Source organism: Moschus berezovskii, chromosome 21 (genome assembly GCF_049115385.1).
Source record: "Moschus berezovskii isolate FMDL1 chromosome 21, NW_MosBer_1.0, whole genome shotgun sequence".
Lineage (NCBI taxonomy): Eukaryota > Metazoa > Chordata > Mammalia > Artiodactyla > Moschidae > Moschus > Moschus berezovskii.
Window position 1 is genome coordinate 39142062 of NC_142480.1, and position 27924 is coordinate 39169985.

A 27924-nucleotide genomic window follows, 5' to 3' on the forward strand; every position below is an offset into this window, starting at 1 on the left:
CCATTCTCATGACCTGAAGTCTGATAACCTCCCCCTTATGCTCCTGTTACCATTAAGATGTCTTTGCTAAGTGGTCATGTACTTTGAATTCTTCCTGCAGGAGGTACATTTTTACCCTTATTGAAATGGCTCTGTGTTCTTCCTTTTGCTGAGCTAAAATCTGCCTCTCCCATAGTATCCATACCACGGGGTGCCAACTATGACCTCTGGGACTACGGGGAACAGGACTCTCCCACATGACTGTCCCTGTCCTCCAGGCATTTAAAGACAGCACCTTTGCCTCTCAGTCTCTCCTGCAGAGTAAACCTTTCTAGTTCCTTCAGTTCTTTCTCACATGACATGGTTTTGACTCTCCTGACCATCTGCATTGATGCGTTAAATGTCACTGTGGACCACAAAAATATTCTGCAGAGTAAGCACTGAAAACACCGTGGGGAGTTGTGACTTCTGGAAAGTAGGTTTGGAAAGGAAACAATAATGGAGATGATGGTAGAGAGAAAAGAGTTTTGTCTCGCACTTTTCATTACTGCTTGCTATTTTTACCATGTGCATAAATTACCTTTATTTTTATTTTCTGTTTTGTTTTCTATTAAAATTTTTTTAAACTTGTTTATTTGGCTGCACTGGGTCTCTGTTTCTGCGTGTGGGCTTTCTCTAGTTGCAGTCAGCAGGGGCTACTTTCCAGTTGTGATGCTCGGGCTTCTCATCGCACTGGCTTCTCTTGTTGTGGAGCACAGCTCTAGGTGCTCAGGCTCAGTAGCTGCAGCTCACAGGCTCTAGAGGGCAGGCTCTGTAGTTGTGGCGCATGAGCTTAGTTGCCCCACAGCGTGTGGAATCTTCCTGGAACAGGAATCGAACCCACATCCCCTACATTGGCAGGCAGATTCTTAACCACTGGACCACCAGAGAAGTACTACTTTCATTTTTAAAGAAACCAAATTTGAACATTCTTGTTGGGTTTCCAATGGAGCAACAGTCCACTCAGGGAAGACTGAGTCAGTTTCTAAAATGATAGCAATGTTACCTTGTGCATCCTGCTTTGGTATGGAGTAGTAGGAAGAATACTTAGGGTCTGCACTTGGAATCAGACAGATCTGGGTTTCAGCTGGCTTTATCACTTAATATCTCAGATCTTAGTTTCCTTAACAGTAAGATCAGAGTATCAATACCAACCTCACAGGGAATGTAAATTGGTACAGCCATTATGGAAAACAATATGGAGGTTCCCACCAAAACTAAAGAGTTGGCATATGATCCAGCAAGCCCACTCCTGGACATATACCCAGACAAAACTATAATTAGAAAAGATACATGCACCCCTATGTTCCTAGTGGCAGTGTTTACAATAGCCAAGATATAGAAGCAACCTAAATGTCCATCAACAGAGAGATGGATAAAGATGTGGTATATATATACAATGGAATACTACTCAGCCATAGAAAGAATGAAATAGTGCCATTAGCAGCAACATACGTGGACCTAGATATTATCATACTAAATGAAGTCAGAAAGACAAATAGCATATGTATAACTTATATGTGGAATCTAAAATATGACACAACTTCTCTATGAAACAGAAACAGACTCACAGACTTAGATAACAGACTTGTGGTTGCTAAGGGGAAGGGGAGATGGGAGAGGGATGGATTGGGAATCGCACGTTAGCAGATGCAAACTATTATATAGGATGGATAAACAATAAAGTCCTACTATATAGTATAGGGAACTATATTCAATATCCTGTTAAGAAACCATAGTGAAAAAGAATATGAAAAAGAACATTGTATGTGTATGTGTGTGTGTGTGTATAAATAACTGAATCACTTTACTGTACAGCAGAAATTTTAAAGATTTGATTATGGGGGTGGTTGAGAGACTTTTCCTGAGCATTTCAATCAGTTCAAAGTTTTCTCTAAATAAAAGTAATATGCGAAAACAATTCCTAAATATACACTGAGTTGAGGAGGCAGAGCAAGTAGGAAGACCAAAGCTGCTGGTCTGCAGGATAGATGACCAGAAAACAGCTTGCTACAGAGACAGAGAGAACTCTAGAGATCTGTAGATGTCCGCCTTGAAACCGGCAGACATGTATGATCAGTACAGAGGATGAGGAAAGCTATTCAAAGCTGGGGAAAGAACCACCTGAAAGATTAGAGAGAATAGTACTTGGACAACACAGGGTCAGAAATAGTGCCTGTTCTCACCAATCAGGGTCACAGTTCATGGGACATTAGGTAGAGACTCAGAAGGGTCTTGCATTAATAGTGGGGAATAACCGTCCTACACTAAACCCATTCCTGGCCCCACCCATAAAGTATGAAGTTCAGTTCAGTTCAGTTGCTCAGTCATGTCTGACTCCTTGCGACCTTATGGACTGCAGCATGCCAGGCTTCCCTGTCCATCACCAGCTCCTGAAGCTTACTCAAACTCATGTCCATAGAGTCGGTGATGCCATCCAACCATCTCATCCTCTGTCATCCTCTGCTCCTCCCGCCTTCAATCTTTCCCAGCATCAGGGTCTTTTCCGGTGGGTCAGTTGTTCACATCAGGCGGCCAAAGTACTGGAGTTTCAGCTTCAGCATCAGTCCTCCTTCCAATGAATATTCAGGACTCATTTCCTTTAGGATGCACTGGTTGGATCTCCTTGCAGTCCAAGGGACTCTCAAGAGTCTTTTCCAACACCACAAAAAGCATCAATTCTTCAGTGCTAAGCTTTCTTTATAGTCCAACTCTCACATCCATACATGACTATTGGAAAAACCATAGCTTTGACTAGATGGACCTTTGTTGGCAAAATAATGTGTCTGCTTTTTAATATGCTGTCTAGGTTGGTCATAACTATTCTTTTAATTTCATGGCTGAAGTCACCATCTGCAGTGATTTTGGAGCCCCCCAAAATAAATTATCTCACTGTTTCCATTGTTTCCCCATCTATTTGCCATGAAGTCATGGGACTAGATGCCATGATCTTAGTTTTCTGAAGGTTGAGTTTTAAGTTAACTTTTTCACTCTCCTCTTTCACTTTCATCAACAAAGACTCTTTAGTTCTTCTTCACTTTCTGCCTTAAGGGTGGTGTCATCTGCATATCTGAGGTTATTGATATTTCTCCCAGCAATCTTGATTCCAGCTTGTGCTTCATCCAGCCCAACATTTCTCATGATGTACTCTGCATATAAGTTAAATAAGCAGGGTGACAATATACAGCCTGAATATACTCCTTTCCTGATTTGGAACCAGTCTGTTGTACCATGTACTGTTCTAAATGTTGCTTCTTGACCTGCATACAGATTTCTCAGGAGGCAGGTCAGGTTGTCTGGTATTCTCATCTCTTTCAGAATTTTCCACAGTTTGTTGTAATCCATACGAAGGCTTTGGTGTAGTCAATAAAGCAGAAGTAGATGTTTTTCTAGATCTCTCTTGCTTTTTTGATGATCCAACAGATGTTGGCAATTTGATCTCTGGTTCCTCTGCCTTTTCTAAATCCAGCTTGAACATCTGGAAGTTCACAGTCTACATACTGTTGAAGCCTGGCTTGGAGAATTTTGAGCATTACTTTGCTAACCTGTGAGATAAGTGCAATTGTGTAGCAGTTTAAGCATTCTTTGGTATTGCCTTTCTTTGGGATTGGAATGAAAACAGATATTTTCCAGTCCTGTGGCCACTGCTGAGTTTTCCAAATTTGCTGGCATATTAAGTGCAGCACTTTCACAGCATCATCTTTTAGGATTTGAAATAGCTGAACTGGAATTCCACCACCTCCACTAGCTTTATTCATAGTGATGTTTCCTAAGGCCCCACTTGACTTCACATTCCAGGATGTCTGGCTCTAGGTGAGTGATCACACCACTGTGATTATCTGGGTCATGAAGATCTTTTTTGTACAGTTCTTCTGTGTTTTCTTGCCACCTCTTCTTAATATCTTCTGCTTCTGTTAGGTCCATACCATTTCTATCCTCTATTGTGCCCATCTTTGCATGAAATGTTCCCTTAGTATCTCATTTTCTTGAAGAGATCTCTAGTCTTTCCCATTCTATTATTTTCCTCTATTTCTTTGCACTGATCATTGAGGAAGGCTTTCTTATCTCTCCTTGCTATTTTTTGGAACTCTGCATTAAAATGGGTATTTCTTTCCTTTTCTTCTTTGCCTTTAGTTTTTCTTCTTTTCTCAGCTATTTGTAAGGCCTCCTCAGACAACCATTTTGCCTTTCTGCATTTCTTTTTCTTGGGGATGGTCTTGATCATTGCCTCTTGTACAATGTTACGAACCTCTGTCCATAGTTCTTCAGGCACTCTATCAGATCTAATCCCTTGAATCTATTTGTCACCTTCACTGTATAATCATAAGGGATTTGACTTAGGTCTTACCTGAATGGTCTAGTGGTTTTCCCTACTTTCTTCCATTTAAGTATGAATTTGGCAATAAGGAGTTCATGATCTGAGCCACAGTCAGCTCAGATGTATTAAGACACAAACTATGAAGTATTGAGACACAAAATCACCAAACTGCTTCCAAGTGACTTAACCGCACCACTCAAGGAAGCTCAATCAACAGCAAGCACAGGAAATATCATGATCAAATTGCTCAAAAGTAGAGATAGAGACAATCCTAAGACACACACACACACAGATGACATACATATTAAATTCAGAGGAACAATCTGACAGTGGATTTCTTGTCAGAAACAATGCAAGAGAAGAAAGTAGTGGAGTGTGTTTAAAGCACATTGGAAAAGACAGTCAACCTGAAAATTTATGTCCAATGAAAATATCTTTCAAAAATGAAGGTGAAACAAAGACATACAAAAGATGAAAAAATTTATTATCAGCAGCCCCACACTATAAGAAATGTTAAATGAAGTCTTTTAGGTAGAAGGGAATAATATGGATCGACAAAAAGTATGAAGAGCACTGAAAAAGGTAACCACACAGGCAAATATATAATTTTTTCCTAATTAAATCTCTTTAGAAGATAATCGAAAGTTTAAACAAAAATAACAATGTATAAGTAAAAAGTATGACAACAGTAGGTACAGGGCTTCCCAGGTGGCACTAGTGGTAAAGAATCCACCTGCCAATGCAGGAGACACAGGGAGGTGGGTTTGATCCCTGGGTCAGGAAGATCCCCCTAGGATAGGAAATGGCACCCCACTCCAGTATTCCTGCCAGGAAAATTCCATGGACAGAGGAGGCTAGTGGGCTACAGTCCATGAGGTCACAAAGAGTCAGACATGGCTGAGTAACTGAGCACGACAACAATAGAATAAGGACAGGAAGGAAGAAATAGAAGTATACTATGTCAGGTACATATGCCACACATGAAGTGATATAACTTGAAGGCAGACCGTGATCAGTTAAAGATGTATTCTATAAACCCTAAAGTAACCACTAAAATCAACAGTTACAGCCGATAAGCCAACAAAGGCGGTTAAATGAATCATAAAAAATACACAAGCCCAAAGAAGGCAGAGAAAAAAAGCAAATTAGAGAACAAAGAACTGATGTGACAAAAAGAAAGCAGGTATCAAGACGACAGGTTTAACCCTAACCATACAAAACTCACATTAGATGTAAATGCTCTAAACATCCCAACTGGAGAGCACAGATGATCAGACTGGATTAAAAAAAGCAAGATTCATATATATGCTGCCTATCAGAAACACACTTTTACTATAAAGCAGCAAAGAATTTTTCCCCTCATTCCCAGAAAACAATAAATATCAAGTCTTTGGGGGTAGAGAGAATTAAAAAAACAAAAACCTCCTAGAGCTTATTGTTAAAGTGTTCTCAGCCCTGTCTCATCTCTCACTTAACTCTTCTAAAGGCTCTGTCTTACTCTTTTCTCTAAAGCGCCAACCATTAAGAAAAAAGAGAAACAGACAGAATCAAGGAATGGGAGCAGGCAAACTGATCCCAGCAGACACTAACGGAGCACACGTGAAATGCATAGAGGCTGATCTGCTTTCTGTATGGCTGCTGCTGCTGCTAAGTCGCTTCAGTCGTGTCCGACTCTGTGTGACCCCATAGACGGCGGCCCACCAGGCTCCCCCTTCCCTGGGATTCTCCAGGCAAGAACACTGGAGTGGGTTGCCATTTCCTTCTCCAATGTGTGAAAGTGAAAAGTGAAAGTGAAGTCACTCAGTCGTGCCCGACCCTTAGCAACCCCATGGACTGCAGCCTACCAGGCTCCTCCGTCCATGGGATTTTCCAGGCAAGAGTACTGGAGTGGGTTACCATTGCCTTCTCCGTTTCTGCATGGCTGCTGCTGCTGCTGCTAAGTCACTTCAGTCGTGTCCAACTCTGTGTGACCCCATAGAGGAAGCCTTAAGAAACTTCCACAGATCTCAACACCTTCAAGACCCATGTCTGATATTCTTCCCCTTCCCATCCCTCTAGTCCTTTGTTCCAGGCTGTGAAGGTGACTCCAGGATTGCTACAAGGGGAGAATCCTGCCTATTTCAGAATGGAGTTTTGTCCCAGCAGATCCAGGTTAGAATCCATGCTCAGCCCTTTCCTCTCCTCCATCCTTAACATTAAATCAATCACCAGATTCAGCTGGCTCTGTCTCCTAAACATCTCTGGAAGCTCTTCTTGGTTCCAGTCCTCTGTCAGCTTTTGCTTGATCACTGTATTAGCTCCCCAGATGCATTCCCTGCCTCCATTCTGGCTTTCTGCCGATCTAACCATCATATTGGCCCTAAGAGGGCTATAAATCAGAATGTTTTTCCTGTTTAAAAAGCCTCCGAGTCTCCCTACTGTCCAAGAAAATAAGACAAAGTCCAAGCTCCTTACGATAACATATTTTATAATCTGACTCCACCCTATCTCCAACTTCAGCTCCTATCTCTTTCAGGTGTAAACTCTATGCTCCAGCCACAGTAAATTATTCAGAGGTTCTGGAACATGGTCATTGTTCTGCCATGATTTCTTGCATGCTCTTTCCTTTCACTGAATACTCTTCCTCCTTTTCTCTGACTGACTGATGGATTCGAGACTTTTAAAAGCAGTTCATAAGCTTTTTTAAATTAAAAAACTTTTTATGAAGCCCTCCTTGAATATCTGTGCTTGACATTGCCAGACACCAAGGATAAAACATGAATAATTAAGATGTAGACCAATTTCTTAAGAAGGTCATTGTTTCTTATGTAGCATATGTAACAGGAAGTTCAAGCAACTAAATTACAATACCATCATGGTAGACTGTTACCCCAATGGCCTCCTATGAACCACGCCTCCTGGTGTGCAGGCTTCTTCTACTTTGAATTAGACATGTCACTTGCTCTGGCTAATGAAATGTGAGCTAACATGATTCAAGTAGAGTCTTGATAAGAAGTTGTCCACTCGGGGCTTGTCTTTTTGAATCTGTCTCGGAAGCCAGCAGTCACGTTACAAGGATTCTCAAGACCATCCTGGAGGATGAGACACCACATGAAGAAAAAAGGACACATGGAAAGGATCTGAAGCACTGCAGCTAAATATAGCTGCATGAGTGACCCCAGTTAATACCAAGAAGAGCAGAGGGACCCAGTCAGTCAACCCATAGAATCATGTGAGTTGATGGATGCACAAGTTCCGGTGGAGCAAAGAGCAGGAAGTGATCCTCTTTGTACAGCCTGGGAAGAGAAAGAAGGGACCAAGGAAGATTTCACAGGGGAAGTGATTCCTGAGCTGTGTGTTGAAGGATAATCAGGAATTTTGCAGAGCAGGGGAAAAGGTATTAACGGTTGAGAAGATAACAAAGGCAGAGATGCATGAAACAGAAAGGCACATTCGGGGGACGGTGAGAAGTTCTACTCTGCTGGTGAGGGAAGCATGAAAGGCAAGACACAGACAGTGAGACTGAGGGGGCGGAGGCAGGGACGCGGCCAACGGGGCCTTGTCTGAAAGAGACGCTGAGGACCTTGGCCTTTACTTTGAAAGCAGTGAGAGGCCACTGAAAGATATTAATTATGGAACTGACATGGTCGGACCTGTAATTTTAAAAAGTAACTCTGATTGGTATAAAAAATAAACTGAAGGTGAAAAAGGTCTGAATGCAGGGAGGGATAGTCAAGGCAGGAATGGAAAGGAGATGGACTGTAGACATCTGAGAGGTAGACTGGCCAGGATTCAGTGAGTAATTGCAAGTGTTTTACTCATACAAACCGGGCTTACTTTTCAAGTGTCTGTGTGTCCCTTGGAACACACTCCTCTAGGAGAGGGGAATCCCTATTGTTCCCCCAGTTCCTGGCATAGAATGGGTTCTCAGTGAACATTTGTTCATTAAATGAAGATGTTTTGTGGGTATGTTTGGGAAAATATTTGTCAAACAAGGTATCTTTTCTACACGACAAAAACATTTTTAATACAAGTCATTTCATCCATTTGTAACATAGCTATTGCTTCATACAGAGCTCTGGCTGATTATGTCTTGTGAAAACTTCGGATTTTAATTTGTGAATGCAGACTGTTTTCAGTGAGCAGCATAGAGGATATCATGAATTTCTAAAGATGTAGGTAATCTTGCCACGAAGCTAGTAAAGTACAGACCTGGGCAAAAAGAAACCTGTCAATATTCATGCCTCTAGTACCTTATTTTCTTCCTAATATCGGGTCGGGTTGGCCAAAAAAAAATCATTCAGTTTTAGGTATACATAAAAGACACATTTTTCATATTCACCAAGAACTGTATTGAACAACATATTCACTAACCAAACTTTCTGGTCAACCCCAATATATGTTCAGTTCAGTTCAGTTCAGTCGTTCAGTCGTGTCCGACTCTTAGCGACCCCATGAACCACAGCACGCCAGGCCTCCCTGTCCATCACCAACTCCCGGAGTTCACTCAAACTCATGTCCATCGAGTCGGTGATACCATCCAGCCACCTCATTCTCTGTCGTCCCCATCTCCTTCTACCCCCAATCGCTCCCAGCATCAGAGTCTTTTCCAGTGAGTCAACTCGTCGCATGAAGTGGCCAAAGTATTACAGTTTCAGCTTTAGCATCAGTCCTTCCAATGAACACCCAAGATTGATCTCCTTTAGAATGGACTGGTTGGATCTCCTTGCAGTCCAAGGGACTCTCAAGAGTCTTCTCCAACACCACAGTTCAAAAGCATCAATTCTTCGGCGATCAGCTTTCTTCACAGTCCAACTCTCACATCCATACATGACCACGGGAAAAACTATAGCCTTGACTAGACGGATCTTTGTTGGCAAAGTAATGTCTCTGCTTTTTAATATGCTATCTAGGCTGGTCATAACTTTCCTTCCAAGGAGTAAGCGTCTTTTAATTTCATGGCTGCAATCAGCATCTGCAGTGATTTTGGAGCCCCAAAAAATAAAGTCTGACACTGTTTCCACTGCTTCCCCATCTATTTCCCAAGAAGTGATGGGACCAGATGCCATGATCTTCGTTTTCTGAATGTTGAGCTTCAAGCCAACCTTTTCACTCTCCTCTTTCACTTTCATCAAGAGGCGTTTGAGTTCCTCTTCACTTTCTGCCATAAGGGTGGTGTCATCTGCATATCTGAGGTTATTGATATTTCTCCCGGCAATCTTGATTCCAGCTGGTGCTTCTTCCAGCCCAGAGTTCCTCATGATGTACTCTGCATATAAGTTAAATAAGCAGGGTGACAATATACAACCTTGACGTACTCCTTTTCCTATTTGGAACCAGTCTGTTGTTCCATGTCCAGTTCTAACTGTTGCTTCCTGACCTGCATACAGGTTTCTCAAGAGGCAGGTCAGGTGGTCTGGTATTCCCATCTCTTTCAGAATGTTCCACAGTTTATTGTGATCCACACAGTCAAAGGCCTTGGCATAGTCAATGAAGCAGAAATAGATGTTTTTCTGGAACTCTCTTGCTTTCTCCATAATCCAGCGGATGTTGGCAATTTGATCTCTGGTTCCTCTGCCTTTTCTGAAACCTGCTTGAACATCTGGAAGTTCACGATTCACATATTGCTGAAGCCTAGCTTGGAGAATTTTGAGCATGACTTTACTAGCGTGTGAGATGAGTGCAATTGTGCAGTAGTTTGAGCATTCTTTGGCATTCCCTTTCTTTGGGATTGGAATGAAGATTGACCTTTTCCAGTCCTGTGGCCATTGCTGAGTTTTCCAAATTTCCTGGCATATTGAGTGCAGCACTTTCACAGCATCATCTTTCAGGATTTGAAATAGCTCAATTGGAATTCCATCCCCTCCACTAGCTTTGTTCGTCGTGATGCTCTCTAAGGCCCACTTGACTTCACATTCCAAGATGTCTGGTTCCAGGTGAGTGATCACACCATCGTGATTATCTTCGTCGTGAAGATCTTTTTTGTACAGTTCTTCCGTGTATTCTTGCCACCTCTTCTTAATATCTTCTGCTTCTGTTAGGTCCATACCATTTCTGTCCTTTATCGAGCCCATCTTTGCATGAAATGTTCCCTTGATATCTCTAATTTTCTTGAAAAGATCTCTTGTTTTTCCTATTCTGTTGTTTTCCTCTATTTCTTTGCATTGATCGCTGAGGAAGGCTTTCTTATCTCTCCTTGCTATTTTAAGAGGCACCAAATAAAAAGAGTCTGACCCTGGGTGTATTCAAAATAAATCAGAACCAACAAAGAACAATTCTTATAAACAAAATAAAATCCCAAATCTTACCTCCAGTGTTTTATCCAACTTAGCAGCTAGCCTTCCAATTTCATATAAGAGCTGAGGGCCAATGGGAATCTCAGCTATGGGTCTTCCTGGGAGGTAAGTGAGCAGCCTCACCAAGTAGCTTTTGACTTCGGAGCCGCTATCTAGATGGATGGAAGGATATATTCTGTCAACTATTCTCGGGGGAAAAAAAAAATTGGAGGCTATTCTGCCTTTGCAATTATTATGGCAAGGAATAATACAGAACAAGAGAAAAAAACAGAAAGGTGCTAACACAGGACAAGTCAGCAGGATTCTATGACGCAGGACTGAATGGATCAAGTCAGCAAGGAGAACAGATAGACTTCAGAGCACTGGTGCCAGCCATTTACATCCTAACATGACTGTAGCCCCAAGTCTGCTGGCCTTAACGCTAAACATAAGTTATCTACGCTGGTAAATGAATGCTTAAAATACATTTTTAATAAATTTACAGTGGGGGAAGTTGTGATAAAGAAATGACTGTTTCAGAATCACAGACTTCTTTAGGGACAAACTGCTGTTTGGAGAATTCTATTAGATACATCTTAGTAATTAGAATTGAAAGGGGCCAAGTTTGACAGATGAGAGCTCATAGCCTTAAGAATTTAAGTCACGTATACCATAATTACAGAGCTGGGATCTAAAATTCCTGATTCTGTGTGCTTTCTACTATATCACAGCACCAAAATATGCAGCTGATTTGATAAATAAAACTATTTAATTATTTTTCTAATTAAAAATAAAAGTTCCCCTAGTTTTCACATATCCCCTTAGTTATTCATCCATCAGATCCTTTGCAGGCAGAAGAGTTATGTCATATCCCAGCCCTAACCACAGCCCCAGTTTCCACTTTGGTGATGCTGCAGCTTCTCCCAACTGCTGAAAAAAATAACCATCTTAACCCTCGGAATGACATACTTGATCCTGATATTTCTACTTGTAGCCAAAATGCAGTAATGTACATGGACGGGCAATGACCGGTGGTGGCCTCTTACCTACAGACACGAGAGAGGTTATGTTGTCTCCTTTAGTGCGACACACAGAGGCTGTTGGAAATCCAGCTGCTCTCAGAAACATGATGATATGACTCTGCACTTCAATCAGGTCTGGAGTTTTGCTAGATTCAGTGTTGCTTATTTTGAGGACACATTCATTTGGGCCATCTGCAGTGACTTTGGTTCTTGCAATGCATACATGAAAGTTTTGGTCATCATAGCTAGGAAGTGGCTGGATCTTGGAAACTTTTAACCCAAACACTGATTCCACTAATGCAGAGGCTTGTACCTCACTGAAAGAGGGCTTGGTGAGAGCATGTGATTGCTGACCATCTCCACTGGACATTATTTCTAAGGAAACAAACAAACAAACAAACAGGAAAGGGGACTTATATTGAATATACTTATTTAAAAGAGTTTTCTTAAGACAGACCAATAATGTTTCCCAATACTGATTCGGTACTTCTCTTGATTGTGAATATTCACTCATAAAGTTAAAAAAATCAAATGAGTAAATGAGATTTAAAAAGTGGATTAAAAACATAGTCCTGCCTCATCCCTGCATATTTATGCAATAACTTTGTTCTTTAATTTCCAAGAGGCATGGTAGGTAGGCCAGCTGGTCCTGAGGTCATCTACTTTATGTCTATTTCTCTAAGATTCCAGGCTTTCTATTAAAGGTAAAGAGGGTCATTTTAATTTGCTGTTTTTGTTATTTATTATCTAGTGTTTGGGGATCCATATTTTAACATACCATGGATTGCTAAATATATTTATTTTGATTACAAATAGCCCTAAATTACAAATAGCTTAAATCACTGTGATTTTTAGATATTCTGGAAGGAAAACTCAATTCTAAAACAAGTTTTCACAAGCTCAAAACCATAATGTAAAAAAATATATATATCCTTTAAATGTAAAATTAGGTAGTCAAGGGTGACATTTGGTAAGGGCAGGCAACAGGTCAAGGACAAGAAACTTGAGCTGGTTAGAACTTTCTCAGACATCTAATCTCATTACAATAAATCAGTGAAATCGATTAACAGAATACTTATATTAATAAGCTACATGTTACAATAGACATGCAGAATTGTATCACTCTATATTCAGTATCCCACTTAATTTTCAGTACAAAATGGGAAGTAAATTTTCTCATACCTATTTACAGATTAGAAACCCAAAACTTAGAAAAAATTGAGTAACTTGCCCCAGCTTGCACAGGTAGTAAACTGTAAAGCTCAAATTCAAATCAGATTTGTCTGAGTCCACTGTTCATGCCTCTTCTCTTATAGTGACTGTGGTTTATTAAAATAATTTATTCTTCATATTTCTTTGTATAAATGTGAAATTTTCCATTTTTGAATTTAAAAACCTAAAACAAAACACAAAAAAAACACAAACAGATAAAAAAGTAGTAACTAAAAGTCCTTGTACCATAAATAATGTCTAAACTCACCTCACAAGCAAAATGTGTGATTCCAGGCACAGAATGCACACCGGGAAAGCACCTTGGTATCACCAGTTTCTCCCCCCTCCCAGCAATATAAACTTTATTTAAAGGAGGAATGTAGGTCCCAGGAGGTTAAGTGTCTGGCCCAAAGTTATATACAAAGTTACAGTGAGGACTCAGCACTGGACTCCTAATTCTTAAGTATGTCCTTTGGGTTTAACCCTTTATTACCATCACTTTGGGTATAAAATGTAAATTCAAATACAGTGATCTTACTTTTCTGTGTTACAAGTATCATTATCTAGCTTATTGCACATACTTCAAGGGGTGGGCTGATGTGCAAAGCACTCCCAAGAAGCACTGTGGGAGACAGGAAATGCAATTAGAGGGCTCTGAAGTTAGCTCACTGTGAAAGATACCCTAAACAATGAAAAACTTAAAAGGTGCTCAAAACAAGTTACAAGGCAGTAACTGATAAACTAATAGAATGCCAAAGAAAACACTGAATTAAGTATAAACCTGATGAAGTGACTGAGTTTGCCTTAAATCGTGAAAAATAAATTTTCTGGGACTTTCCTGGTGGTCCAGTGGTTAAGAATCTGTCTTGCAGTGCAAGGGACATGGGTTCTATCCCTGGTGGGGGATCTATTAATAAGATCCTGTGTGTTATGGAGCAACAAAGCCCATGTACCATAACTAGTGAGCCCGCACATGTCAGAGCCTGTGCACTGCAACTAAGACCCAAGGCAGCCAAATAAATAAATAAATAGTGAATTTATGTTTCTACTGCTAAGCAGAACAGGGGCTTAAAAATTAAGATTGCTTACAGAAAGTAAAGGCGCCTCTGAGTTTATGACCTATGAAATCAATATCTGCCAAAACTATGATAGAAATTCAGAGGAGAGAGAAATTACTGCAGCCTAATGATATTCTTGAGAAACCTGTATGCAGGTCAGGAAGCAACAGTTAGAACTGTACATGGAACAACAGACTGGTTTCAAATAGGAAAAGGAGTACGTCAAGGTTGTATATTGTCATCCTGCTTATTTAACTTATAGGCAGAGTACATCATGAGGAATGCTGGGCTGGAAGAAGCACAAGCTGGAATCAAGATTGCTGGAAGAAATATCAATAACCTCAGATATGCAGATGACACCACCCTTATGGCAGAAAGTGAAGAGGAACTCAAAGCCTCTTGATGAAAGTGAAAGAGGAGAGTGAAAAGGTTGGCTTGAAGCTCAACATTCAGAAAACGAAGATCATGGCATGTGGTCCCATCACTTTATGGGAAATAGATGGGGAAACAGTGGAAACAGTGTCAGACTTTATTTTTGGGGGCTCCAAAATCACTGCGGATGCTGATTGCAGCCATGAAATTAAAAGACGCTTACTCCTTGGAAGGAAAGTTATGACCAGCCTAGATAGCATATTAAAAAGCAGAGACATTACTTTGCAACCAAGGTCCATCTAGTCAAGGCTATGGTTTTTCCCGTGGTCATGTATGGATGTGAGAGTTGGACTGTGAAGAAAGCTGATTGCCGAAGAATTGATGGTTTTGAACTGTGGTGCTGGTGAAGGCTCTTGAGAGTCCCTTGGACTGCAAGGAGATCCAACCAGTCCATTCTAAAGGAGATCAATCCTGGGTGTTCATTGGAAGGACTGATGCTAAAGCTGAAACTGCAATACTTTGGCCACCTCATGCGATGAGTTGACCCACTGGAAAAGACTCTGATGCTGGGAGGGATTAGGGGCGGGAGGAGACGGGGATGACAGAGAATGAGATGGATGGATGGCATCACCAACTCGATGGACATGAGTTTGAATGAACTCCGGGAGCTGGTGATGGACAGGGAGGCCTGGCGTGCTGTGATTCATGGGGTCGCAAAGAGTCGGACACGACTGAGTGACTGAACTGAACTGAATGATATTCTTGAGAAGATGGATTTGAATTGAGCTATAAATATGAATTGGATAAACAGGATGGGGGAGACTGTTTTCTTCCCCTTGATAATGCCACTCTCTGTTACACATATTTTGCATATTTCCTGAGTGTGTGTGTGTGTGTGTATACACTCACCATATATATATGGGTGGTGATGGTTTAGTCGCTATGTCATGTCCAGTTCTTCAACCCCATGGACCGTAGCCCACCAGGGTCCTCTGTCCGTGGAATTTTTCAGGCAAGAATACTGGAGTGAGTTGCCATTTCCTTCTCCAGGGAATCTTCCCAACCCAGGGATCAAACATGGGTCTCCTGCATTGTAGGCAGATTCTTTACCCACTGTGCTACCAGGAAAGCCCATATATATATGGAAGGCAATGTTAGGCTTCTAAATATCCTTTAGGAACCAAATATTTAAGATCCTTGCAATTTCACTTCCCCCTTTTCCCAAAACAGTTTTATTCTAATCCTTCCTTCATACTAAATTGTAAATAACGAACAACATCTTGGGGATGGGTTGCATTTTGGGCTACATGTGATTTCTGTTCAAAGGATGTAGTGTTATATAAAAAGAATCTCATGAACAGTTAGTGTTTGTTGATAGAAATCAGCACAGCTGTTGCTTCTGGCAAGAAGGTGGCATGAGGGAACTTTCTGGGAGGAAAATATTCTATATCTTGACTAGGCTTCGGTTACATGGGTGTAAACATTTGTCAAAACTTAGCTTAAAACTTAAGTCAGCATAAGATCTGTGAATCTCACAGAATGTAAATTTTACCTTTTTTTTTTAAAAAAAAGAAAAACTTTGTGAGAGACTGTCTAGGACAGGTGGTATGGGTGGGGTCTTAGGACTTTCTTTTGTGCGTTCAGTTCAGTTCAGTCGCTCAGTCGTGTCCAACTCTTTGCGACCCCATGAATCACAGCACACCAGGCCTCCCTGTCCATCACCAACTCCCGGAGTTCACTCAAACTCATGTCCATCGAGTCGGTGATGCCATCCAGCCATCTCATTCTCTGTCGTCCCCGTCTCTTCCCACCCCCAATCCTTCCTAGCATCAGATTCTTTTCCAGTGAGTCAACTCGTCCCATGAGCCAATACTTTGGCCGTTGCTGCTGCTGCTGCTGCTGCTAAGTCACTTCAGTCGTGTCCGACTCTGTGTGACCCCATAGACGGAAGCCCACTAGGCTCCCCCGTCCCTGGGATTCTCCAGGCAAGAACACTGGAGTGGGTTGCCATTTCCTTCTCCAATGTGTGAAAGTGGAAAGTGAAAAGTGAAAGTGAAGTCGCTCAGTCGTGTCCGACCCTTAGCGACCCCATGGACTGCAGCCTACCAGGCTCCTCCGTCCATGGGATTTTCTAGGCAATAGTACTGGAGTGGCTTGCCATTGCCTTCTCCGACTTTGGCCGTTAGAGCTACCCAAATCAGGCCGTATGTCTGTTAACGTCTAATCACTTCAGATCTGTGACAGCCAAAGTCCAACTTAGTCCAGTGAGGGAAAGGGGATAAATGCAGGGAGGTACACTAGAACTCTCCTATATGACCACCTCTCTGATTCAGCCCCGAGGCTATAGCCTGATGACTCGTGATAAGATTATAACCTCCAAAGGCCAATCTCCTTCCCATCCCTCCTTCCCTGACCCTCTTAACCTAGGTGATTTCTCCTGCCTTTAAACTTGCATAGCCCCTGTGCTGCTGGTAGATTTCTACCACCTGTTATAGTTATTGCATTCTTGCCAGTCACTCCCCATATCTACTTTCTGACTAGGGCATATGCTTTCAGAAGCAAATTAAGTCATTCGGCTTTTGTTTACTAAAGACACTGTGACAAAGTCTGAATGGAATTTAAAACAATCTCTTCACCTGAAACTTCTGGGAACCAGTACATCCTGTCACACTGCATACGGGTTTAAGGCTTTACATGGGATTTTAACATTCTTTCTGCAGATTTATAAACAGGTGTCAAGCCCATATTCAGAATGTAATATGAACTAAAGCTTTACACTCAAGATAAAAATCCCAGAGTAATTTTTCAACTCCTAAAGCTTTAAAGATATCAGGATAATTTTGAATTCAACATGAATTAGAAATCCTTACAGTTGGAAGGACACTTAGAAGCAATTAGTGAAGGCCAATCTGCTTTCCAGTCTAGAAAATGTCCCTATAACATTCTTGAATGGGGTTTGTTAACCCTCTACTTAAAGCACCCTGTTTTCTACAGCAATGTTGGCAGCTCTAGCCATCCAAGACAGTCTGTGTAACAAAAAGTTGTGCTGGCTAAGTGTATTTTATCACATTAAAAAAAATAGAATAAAATAGTTTCTATGCTGGGAGATATAAGGCATTTTATACCTAACCTCTGAAACTTTGCACTATTCACATCTCCTCTAACAGGGAGTTGAACTAGATTATCCCTAAAAATTCCTTCTAGTGCTAACATTCTGTTTCTAAAGTTCTTTCTTTTTGAGCTTAAATTTAGTTTTTTTCTTCTTTGCATACAAATGCTCCAAATACGGAGCTAATGGCACAGATCAAGTCAGCACTTGTGCACCACCTGGGAAGCCCAAGTCAGTAACTACGGAGAAAGAAATGTGTTGATCAGAGACGGCCGTCTTAACCAAATGTCTTTTGTACGGGTGGAGGGGGTGAGGAAGGGAACTCAAATCCTATAGGCAGTTGCGCTGTATTTCCTGCCAACAGTGTTTTACTTGGCTTCTGAGAAAGTGCTCAGGAAGCAAATGTTTTCCAACTTCAGGGCTTATGCCAGAATCTCAAAACCTTTGTCCCACAACCTGGGGACTGGACCTTAAACTCTGCACTTTGTGTAAGGTATACCGGACGAGAAACAGAAATCATTCTTGAATCTTTCTTCTCCCTCACTCTCAAAGTTTTACAAAGTCTAGTAAATTCTACCTTAGCATGTCTTCCAAATCTGCCCTTTTTGTCCTGTAATTCCTTCTGCTGTGTCCTTCCAAGTTTGGAAAGGAAGGATTATTATATCCAGTAAATCTCCGTATCCCCAGCCCAGATTCTAGCCTAGATTCTTATTAACTATCAAGAGGAATTAATGACAGAAGGGTTACTTTAATTCCACTCATGAGAGCAGTTTACCCTCAAAGGGTTTCAGGAAACAGAAAGGTAGGGAACTAGAATCGTAGGTTTTCAAAGACAACAACGGGGTGCCCTGAGTGTTTTCCTTCTCAGTGAGAAGGAATAGGTGGTAGGAGAGCGGCTGCAAAGCGGTTGCTGACCCAAGAGACAGGAAAATAAGGGAGGAAGAGGGAACATTAGTCGGGTTCAGAGTGTTATCATGCTGGTGAGGTCCAGTGGAGCCCAAGAAATGGGGAACATCCACTAGACACCTGGCCGGGAGTGCCAGGCGCCGCACAGGTTGGACCAGATGGCTTCTCAGGTGCCACACCCCAATCTGGGATCTCAGCCCAGCCTTCTGGGTTGTAGGTGCGATCCAGCGAGGAAGGTGACTTGCGCATCACCTGAACAGAGAGACTGAGGTGGATTAGGGGCTGGAGGCGCTGGAGGGGCCGGAGGCTCACGACTCCTGACTCCCCAGATTCTCAGCGACCTCCTTGCTCTCCGGGCCGCCCCATCCAGAGGGTTCTGGGGTTTGTCTCTGCTCTCCCCACCCGGCTCACCCGCAACGACCCGAGGTCCTGACGTGGATCCCGCTCTCGAGCAGCCGGGGACTGCGGCCGCGGTACTGCGCTCCCGCTGCGAAGTCGCGACCACAGAGTCGCTTCTGGGTCCGCCCCTCCTCCGAGCGCGTGAGTCCTGACTTCTGATTGGCTCCTCGAGACTACCCCGCCGCCAATAAGCGAAGACTCTTGGAAGGCGAGGCTCCGCCAGGCGGATCGGGGCTATTCTCGCCCAGTCCCCGGGCTGCAGAAGAGGCTGCGAACAGAGAAGTTCAAAGATCAGGCTTTGGATGGATCTGCAATCCCGTCCCGCCTTCTCTCGGCAGTCACCCCAGTCAGAACGCCGTTCTCTCGCTACAAAACTGGACTTCTTCTTCCTGATTGGCTCTTAGAGATTCAGCCCCGCCCCTTGGTGGGTAACCATTTAGGAGGCGTTCAGCTCTTGAGTGGCATCTTGCAGTTCCTCCCATTCCGTGGAGCTGTGGAGGCGTCGCGGCCTGCTTCACTCGGGATTCTCTTATTTGGGTAGACTTCGCGTCCTCGATTTTCTTCCTTCCCTCGCTCCTGTTGGAAACACGTATGCCAGTGGCCTCGAGCCCCTCCAGTCCCCTAGAACTGCAAGAGGACTGAGGACCTGGGAGTTTGGCCTGGCAGCGTTCTGCACAGTACCTAGCTCTCCCAGAATGCAGTCAGTAATGTTAGAATGTAAAATTGTCTAAGTTATAGGATAGATCCACACGTTCCTTGTACTGATGGGGAAACTTAAGTCAAGAGGGCACAGAGCCTCAGCCAGACCTGGTAACCCAACTTCGAGTTTAAGCTCTTGTACGGTGCCGAGTTTTCTACTCTCGAGCCATTAAATTCAATATAATAGATGTAAAGGAAGTGTGAAGGCCCCTCTAACAGGTCCCCTCAGGGGGCTGCGATGACCACAGTTCAGGTCTGGTGTGATAAGTGATTCATTTACACTGAGAAAATGAACTGGTAATTGGGTCAGAATCCTGAATTGGGAGTGGATTCTCTCTGCAAGGAAGCGCAGAAACCACATGACCATCGGAACGCTGCCTCCGGATGAGTGTTAGTCACTCAATTGTGTCGGATTCTTTGCGACCCCACGGACTGTAGCCCACCAGGCTCCTCTGTCCATAGAATTCTCCAGGCGAGAATACTGGACTGGGTTGCCATTCCCTTCTCCAAGGATCTTCCCAAACCTGGGATTGAAGCCAGGTCTCCGCATTGCAGGCAGATTCTTTTCCGTTTCAAGCCACCAGAGAAGCCCACCTTGGGAATCCTGGCATTAACAGCCAGGTAAGTTGCCTGATCTTAATTGTCAAGGGCATCAGGCTCAGGTAGCCAGTTTCATATACGTCTGCAGCCAAGGAGAACCTCTCTGATAGTACAGAGCACTCTATTGGAGGAGAATTCTAGACATCACTCATTACTGCAACCCTTCTGTTTTAATCCATTCACATCTCACTCTCTCACTATGCCCAACCCCCACCCACCTCAGGATATAGCACAGTCGGCATATTTAGTCACCTTGATTGATTGATGTTTCCCAAACTTCCATCAACCACATATTGAGAGAGCTCCTCTTTTCTGCCTTCAGATATGATTCTTATCTGCTTCAGTTCTAATTTCCAAGTACTGGGGCTTTTTTAAGCCCCCAGAGTGGAATTCTTACTGTGTCGCTTTCCTTTAGGGTGTTAAGAATTGATTTCGATTATCTGCAGCCGAAATTTGACTCCATTGGTCCTCTTAGGCATCTCTGTGTGCTCTTTCCTCAGGCAGGTCCTGAATTCTCTTCCACCTCTATTAGTCCAGTCTTTTTTTTTTACTTTTAATTGAAGGATAATTGCTTTACAATATTGGCTTGATTTCTGCCCTTACATCGGTATGAATTAGCCATAGGTATACCTATTATCCCCTCCCTCTTGAACCTTCCTTCACCCTTTCCCACCCCCCTAGGTTGTTACAGAGCCTCTCTCCATTCATCTCACCCTCTCCTTCCTCCCCACCACCCTTGTCCATAAGTTTGTTCTCTATGTCTGCATCTGCACTGCTGCCCTGTGAATAGGTTCATCAGTACCATCTTTCTAGATTCCATATATATGAGTTAATAGACAATATTTTTCTTTCTGATTTACTTCACTCTGTATAATAGGCTCTCCGAGAAGGCAATGGCAAGCCACTCCAGTACTCTTGCCTGGAAAATCCCATGGATGGAGGAGCCTGGTAGGCTGCATTCCATGGGGTAGCTAAGAGTCGGGCACGACTGAGCGACTTTACTTTCACTTTTCACTTTCATGCATTGGAGAAGGAAATGGCAACCCACTCCAGTACTCTTGCCTGGAGAATCCCAGGGACAGAGGAGCCTGGTGGGCTGCCGTCTATGGGGTCACACAGAGTTGGACACAACTGAAGTGACTCAGCAGCAGCAGCAGCAGTAGCAGTTTAAAAGGCTCTAGGTTCATCCACCTCATTAGAACTGACTCAAATGCACTCCTTTTTATGGCTGAGTAGTATTTCAGTGTATATATGTACCACAGCTTCTTTATCCATTCATCTGTCGACGGCCATCTAGGTTGCTTCCATATCCTAGCTGTTGTAAATAGTGCTGCAATGTTTGTTGTTTCTACTTTTCTTGGGATTAAGAGATGGGAATGAAGATCAAATCTGGAAGGTACGGTGAGAATTGAAGAGACAGGACTCTAGATCCACAATTACTTCCTCTGGCAAGCATCTTTCCACTCACTGAACCTTTTTTAGAAATACATTTTGTCACTTGCCTTTTTCACTTTAAACAAGATTTCCTTGTCTTTAAGAATAATATTCTTACACATAAATCTTTTGTCTATTATGAGTCTTTAAGATACACTGCTCAGTCATACTACTGGGTATGAGAATGAGCATTTCTAGGGCTCTTAATACATGTTTTTTTTTCAATAATGCCAAAGTTGGATACCATGATAATGAATAAAGCTCCAATCCGATAGACAAGAAATGTCATTATCACTGTTGTATTAACAATTTTTTTCCTGTTCCACCTGGCCACTAGGACACTTAGGTAGTGGCTCTCAAAAACTTCAGTGAAAACTGGGGTGAAACAAAATGCAACAATGTGCAGGGTGAGATTATATATATGATTTTATAAGATATCGTATAAAACATAATAGCCCACTAGTTTTATGACACAACTCATCTCACACGCTAGTAAAGTCATGCTCAAAATTCTCCAAGCTAGGCTTCAGCAATATGTGAATCGTGAACTTCCAGATGTTCAAGCAGGTTTTAGAAAAGGCAGAGGAACCAGAGATCAAATTGCCAATGTCCACTGGATTATGGAGAAAGCAAGAGAGTTCCAGAAAAACATCTATTTCTGCTTCATTGACTATGCCAAGGCCTTTGACTGTGTGGATCACAATAAACTGTGGAACATTCTGAAAGAGAAGGGAATCCCAGACCACCTGACCTGCCTCTTGAGAAACCTGTATGCAGGTCAGGAAGCAACAGTTAGAACTGGACATGGAACAACAGACTGGTTCCAAATAGGAAAAGGAGTACGTCAAGGTTGTATATTGTCATCCTGCTTATTTAACTTCTATGCAGAGTACATCATGAGGAACGGTGGGCTGGAAGAAGCACCAGCTGGAATCAAGATTGCCGGGAGAAATATCAATAATCTCAGATATGCAGATGACACCACCCTTATGGCAGAAAGTGAAGAGGAACTCAAAGGGCTCTTGATGAAAGTGAAAGAAGAGAGTGAAAAGGTTGGCTTAAAGCTCAACATTCAGAAAACGAAGATCATGGCATCTGGTCCCATCACTTCTTGGGAAATAGATGGGGAAACAGTGGAAACCGTGTCAGACTTTATTTTTTGGGGCTCCAAAATCACTGCGGATGCTGATTGCAGCCATGAAATTAAAAGACGCTTGCTCCTTGGAAGGGAAGTTATGACCAGCCTAGATAGCATATTAAAGAGCAGGGACATTACTTTGCCAACCAAGGTCTGTCTAGTCAAGGCTATGGTTTTTCCCGTGGTCATGTAAGGATGTGAGAGTTGGACTGTGAAGAAAGCTGATTGCCGAAGAATTGATGCTTTTGAACTGTGATGCTGTAGAAGACTCTTGAGAGTCCCTTGGACTGCAAGGAGATCCAACCAGTCCATTCTAAAGGAGATCAATCCTGGGTGTTCATTGGAAGGACTGATGCTAAAGCTGAAACTCCAATACTTTGGCCACCTCATGCGACGAGTTGACTCACTGGAAAAGGCTCTGATGCTGGGAGCGATTGGGGGTCGGAGGAGACGGGGAAGACAGAGAATGAGATGGCTGGATGGCATCACCGACTCGATGGACATGAGTTTGAACGAACTCCAGGAGTTGGTGATTGACAGGGAGGCCTGGCGTGCTGTGGTTCATGGGGTCGCTAAGAGTTGGACACGACTGAGCGACTGAACTGATATACCTACATTGTCTAAAATGCTAAAGACCTAGTGCCATCATGTGAACACAAAATTCACAGACAACACAATTGTCAGTATACAAGCAAGTTTTGTGGGGATTACATACACATCTGCTTCTGCAATAAATGTTCCATTTTTGAAGTATACAAAACACAAGCTTTATAGTCTGATACTTTGGAAAACTTATGAGCCAAACTCACATCAAATCAAAACAAGCTGAAGCTAAATTATTTTATAATTAAAAAAACTGGCATCAAGTGGAAACCATAAATTAACAAAGCACAACACTGGTGTTGTACTAGGCTTCCTTGAACTCTGGGTATTCAAACTACAGCATGTGCCTGTCCTGGTACTGAGCAAACAAATTTCTTAGGATACCAGAGTCCATAGGAAACGCCTAATAATGTACCAATTTTATGAATATCAAATTTTAACAAACTTCACTTATTTAGGTTGCTGTTGAGGAAAAGGGCAGTATTTTTAGATCAATGGGCAGCTGACCATATTTACAAAACGTTACTCATAGAGACGCATGGTCCTGGTTCCCTGTTCCAGATGACTCGCTTCATGGGTGCCTCATCAGTGCTGATGGACAGCCAGTGGAAGGAGGAAGTGGCACCATCAGCTAGTTCTAAAGCATGGAGGCTCATACAAACACAGCACTTCCATCCTGTGCCTATCAAGAAAAGGCCCTTTCCTCCAGTAATACACAACTTTGTAGCATGAGATGAATTCAGTCCTAAACATTCACTTTAACATAAATTACCATAAAAAAAGATCTACAGTATGAAGGTTATGTTCAGAGCCATTTGTGGACGGTCTAATTTATTCTTTAAGTCTGTATTTTATACAGATTTGTACTAAAGCCCTTTAAGAGGCATAAATTAGGGAGAACTAGAATCAGTAGGTATAAGCTACAAGGAGGTGAGTTCAGCTTGAAATAAAATTTAACCATCAAAACTCAGTCAGTGGGCTACCAAGTGCCGTAGATCGTCTCCCATCTCTTGAATGTTCAAGAAAGGATTGCCCAATTAGATGATGTTATTTGTACACAGGATCCTGCTTTGGGTGAGAGATGTCTTTTCAACACTAAAATGTGGTTTTATGAATCCAACTACCTACTAGAGTGACCTTTGAGTCAACTTCAACTTAATTTTTCCCTCCAGGCTATCCCTACTGCAAGCTTTATCTCGGCTTTCATCCTCATTTACCAGTCATACTGGGAATAAGTAATGTCTGAACAGCTAGATAACATGTTTGAAGAGAAATTTCTGGATGGCATTCTATTTCTTCTTAAGTTAGAGTATTTTAATTACCACAAAGTATTTTATAACAAGAGTCAAATATGTGATAATACAATTTTCTTTATTAAAAATAATTTACAGCATCAGTAACATATACACAATTGTCATCAACTGAACTTTGCCTCCAATATATTTCTATACAATACTTAAAACATTACTGAACTTAAAACTGTTATACTGTTTTGTTGGCTTTAAATAATAGACAATGATTTATAGTTACTTAAGTGAGATATATGGTTTCATAATGACATACTATGTGTAAGATTGATAAACATCGGTGCTATCACACTTCAGGGGAAAAGTCACTAAAGAAAACCAAGTCCACCTCCTCCCCTCTCTTTTAGTATTCCAAATCGAACCAAGATAGGGTCAACATCCAGTATCTTAGCACTTTCTCCTAAACCTAAAGGCAAAAGAACGATGTCTTTTAATTCAACTATAGAAAAATGTTAGTCAAATAATTTCTCCTCATCCTGTCACTTAACACTGAGCAGGTGAATGTACCCAACACTGTTTCCCTAGTTGTAAACAACTAGAAGTTTGATTTAGGTCTTAGCTGTGCTTTTGTCCTTCAGTATCAATGAAGTTTGATTCCCGGTGAAAAACTGAGCACTTTGCTAAAGGGATTCTAATACCTCTCATTCAAATGTCAGTCTGGAGATACAATAGGAAATAACAACTATTATCTCGGAAACTTTTTAGGTATATTAATGGCAGTTCAGTGACTGGATGACATTTTCACCAATCAGCAAACCCAAAGGCATGAAATATTGCAATGGTATGTAGCATAATGTTTCTTAAAATATGACAAAATTGCTGCTATTGATAATGACCTTTGAAATTTTACTTTTAAGTTCACAGCACTAATTTGCTTCTTTCATGGACCTATTTTATTTCTTCCCACAATATTTCTGTATTTTTTAAAAAACAAAATTATCCAGATATAGTCAATAAAGGAGATATGAAAAACAATAAAAACCAACAGGTGCCACATTTTTGCAAACACAATTTGGCTGGAGGAAGAATTACAGGTGCACTCAGGGTCATACATCCACGACTCTCTTCCCCAATTGATAGCCACTGCTTATCAAGTTTTTTGGTTCACTGTATATAAACAAGAGATTTTAAGAGAACCTTGCTTTTTTTCCTGAAATACAAGATCTGCTTGTACTTTTACTGGACTAGGTAGACTGGAAATGTAAATGCTTAATTCATAGCTGGCTAGCTTTATCATCTCTTCATTTCCTGGATCTGCTGTTTATGGTGATGCCCAGGCCTCTGACCACAGGCTACACACTGTATTACAGTATGGCTTAGAAATAATACAGATGTTTTCCCCACACACAATCTGGATTATCATCTTCTCAAAAGCCTATAACTGATATTTTAACTTTCAACTTGTAAATTCTCCAACCTTAATTCATGTTTTCATGTAAATTAAAAACAAATACACAACATAATAAAATATCAAGAACACAATATGAAAGTACCAAAGAAAATACTTATAAAACATTTTAAATAAAAGGGAAATCATTTTGCCAAACTCTAGTCCATCTAATCGTCTAAACACAGAATATTTTCCAAAGATTGTATGACTGATTATGTGCAAAGTTCTCAGTGGTCTTTACCCACTGGTTTGGTAGTTTCAGCATTTTAGCTTAAAAAAATTTATTTTGTGCAATGTAAGCTAATTCTGAATTGCAGTAACTTAACTAGGTCATATGATGATCTCCATGTGGGAGAAAAAAAAAATCACTACAATTAACCTTCTAACTTTAACTTCTTAATTTTTTAAAAAAGGTATAGGACTTTTGGAATTAATCATCCAACCTTTTCTTAAAAATCATCAAACTTTTTGTTAACAGAACATTTGATGTGGCAAACAAACATGCATATAGAGAAAATATGGTATTCAGACAGCAATAATTTAAGTGTTTTATTCTAATGGTCAGCAAAAGCATATATAATTAATAGTATCATGCTTCCCACGTGAAATAATGAATCAAAATGACAGGAAATTGATTCATATAATTAAGAAGAAACCAACATTTAAAAAATGTTTAGGGTTGAGCAACCATATAATTTAGGGTGGAAAATTTAAAAATCTAGAGGAAATCATGTTAGTGTTTAATGATTAAATAAAGTTCTCCTTAGCAACTGTAAATGAGTGTGGAATTTTGGTTAATGATACCTAAAATATTAGGTTATAGAAGTTACAGTATCACATAAAGTGAGCAAAGTAATCTAATCCAATTAAGATAATGCCATCTGAGACTTGCCAGGGTCACAGGAGCAAATTACTGAAAAAATAAGGGCTGCATATGTGGTACATATTTTCACTGCTAATACATGGTGCTACACAATCAACTGTATTCTGTAACAGTCCATCTTCAGATGTGGAGGAAACCTCGGCTGGATTGGACAGAATGATTGTGTCTGGGGCAAGTTCTAGCCTTTGACTGAGACTTAGGATAACCCTGGCTTATATTACAAACTAAGAATGCCACTACTTCCAGCTCAATTCTGGAAAGGAATGAACGTATCTGAAAGTCCATTTATAAATCAGATTTCACCTTCCACAATTTTAGAATTATCTGGCTTCTTAAATTTCAATCTGCTACTCTTAAACCAACAAACAGTAGTATACAGTTTTATAGGTGCAAAACTAAACAAGAGACTTCAGGAAAGTTATTCATATAAGAATCTTCAACACAAGTTCAAATTCTGCCTTTATTTACAAAATGGTCTGATAAAATATTCCCCCTTACTCATAGGCCTCTTCCACAACACACTTCACACATTGATTTTAGCAATGTTAATAGCACCATTCGTATATTATTTAAAATCAAGACTTCATTTCAGTCACTACGTTGATTCATAATCATTTACATCCATGGATGAGATAAGTGGGCATACTGGGACTATCTGCAGCTCCATGGTAAGGATTCCTGGGTCCAGCACAAGAGGCTTTGTTTGCAGTCACCAGTTATGAAAGGTATTCACGGTGAGTAGATACTATGAGAATTTTCGTGCCACAAAGTTCAATAATCCTCCATGTTTGTACAATGTTATCTCCACATCATTTTCAAACGAAGCAATCATGGTGAATACTTTTCCAGTGCTTGTCTTTAAACAAACAAAAACATCTCACATGAGCGGTAAAATCTTATAATGTTACTTAGTGGTTAAGACTATTTGTCTTCATATTCAATGACTATACTTATCACATATTCTGTCTGAGAAACATTTCTCTTGCTTGAGAAACAACTAAGATACCTAATTATAGGCTTCACAGCTAAGTAGAAAAACAAATATTTCATCCCTAATTCTAAAGAACAAGTACTGTTATCATTTCAAGTATTAAATCATTCAGATTTTGATTTACTAGTTAGGGATGTTAAACTAATTACCCACGTTCATTTTGTTAAAAATCAAATATTCATTGCATATAATATTTGCTACTTGTTTTCCT

The 27924-nt window shown here is 41.2% G+C and overlaps 2 protein-coding genes across 4 annotated transcripts in view; both read right to left on the reverse strand.

The window, feature by feature from the left end:
• The window catches only part of HYKK (hydroxylysine kinase), a 34537-nt gene extending 15522 nt beyond the window's left edge, over positions 1 to 19015 (reverse strand). The window contains exons 1-4 of one of the 3 annotated variants that reach the window (XM_055418027.2): positions 18681 to 19015; positions 12795 to 13008; positions 11637 to 11987; positions 10624 to 10763 (exon numbers count right to left, since the gene is read on the reverse strand). In XM_055418027.2, coding sequence (XP_055274002.2) covers positions 10624 to 10763; positions 11637 to 11982 — 486 coding nt within the window. In that variant the 5' untranslated portion in view covers positions 11983 to 11987; positions 12795 to 13008; positions 18681 to 19015. The remainder of the gene's footprint in view (positions 1 to 10623; positions 10764 to 11636; positions 11988 to 12794; positions 13009 to 18680) is intronic. The other 2 variants (XM_055418026.2, XM_055418028.2) reach the window with 2 other exon arrangements.
• A 5477-nt stretch (positions 19016 to 24492) lies between these two features.
• IREB2 (iron responsive element binding protein 2) overlaps positions 24493 to 27924 on the reverse strand; it is a 51449-nt gene continuing 48017 nt past the window's right edge. The window contains exon 22 of the mRNA XM_055418025.2: positions 24493 to 27578. Coding sequence (XP_055274000.1) covers positions 27468 to 27578 — 111 coding nt within the window. The 3' untranslated portion in view covers positions 24493 to 27467. The remainder of the gene's footprint in view (positions 27579 to 27924) is intronic.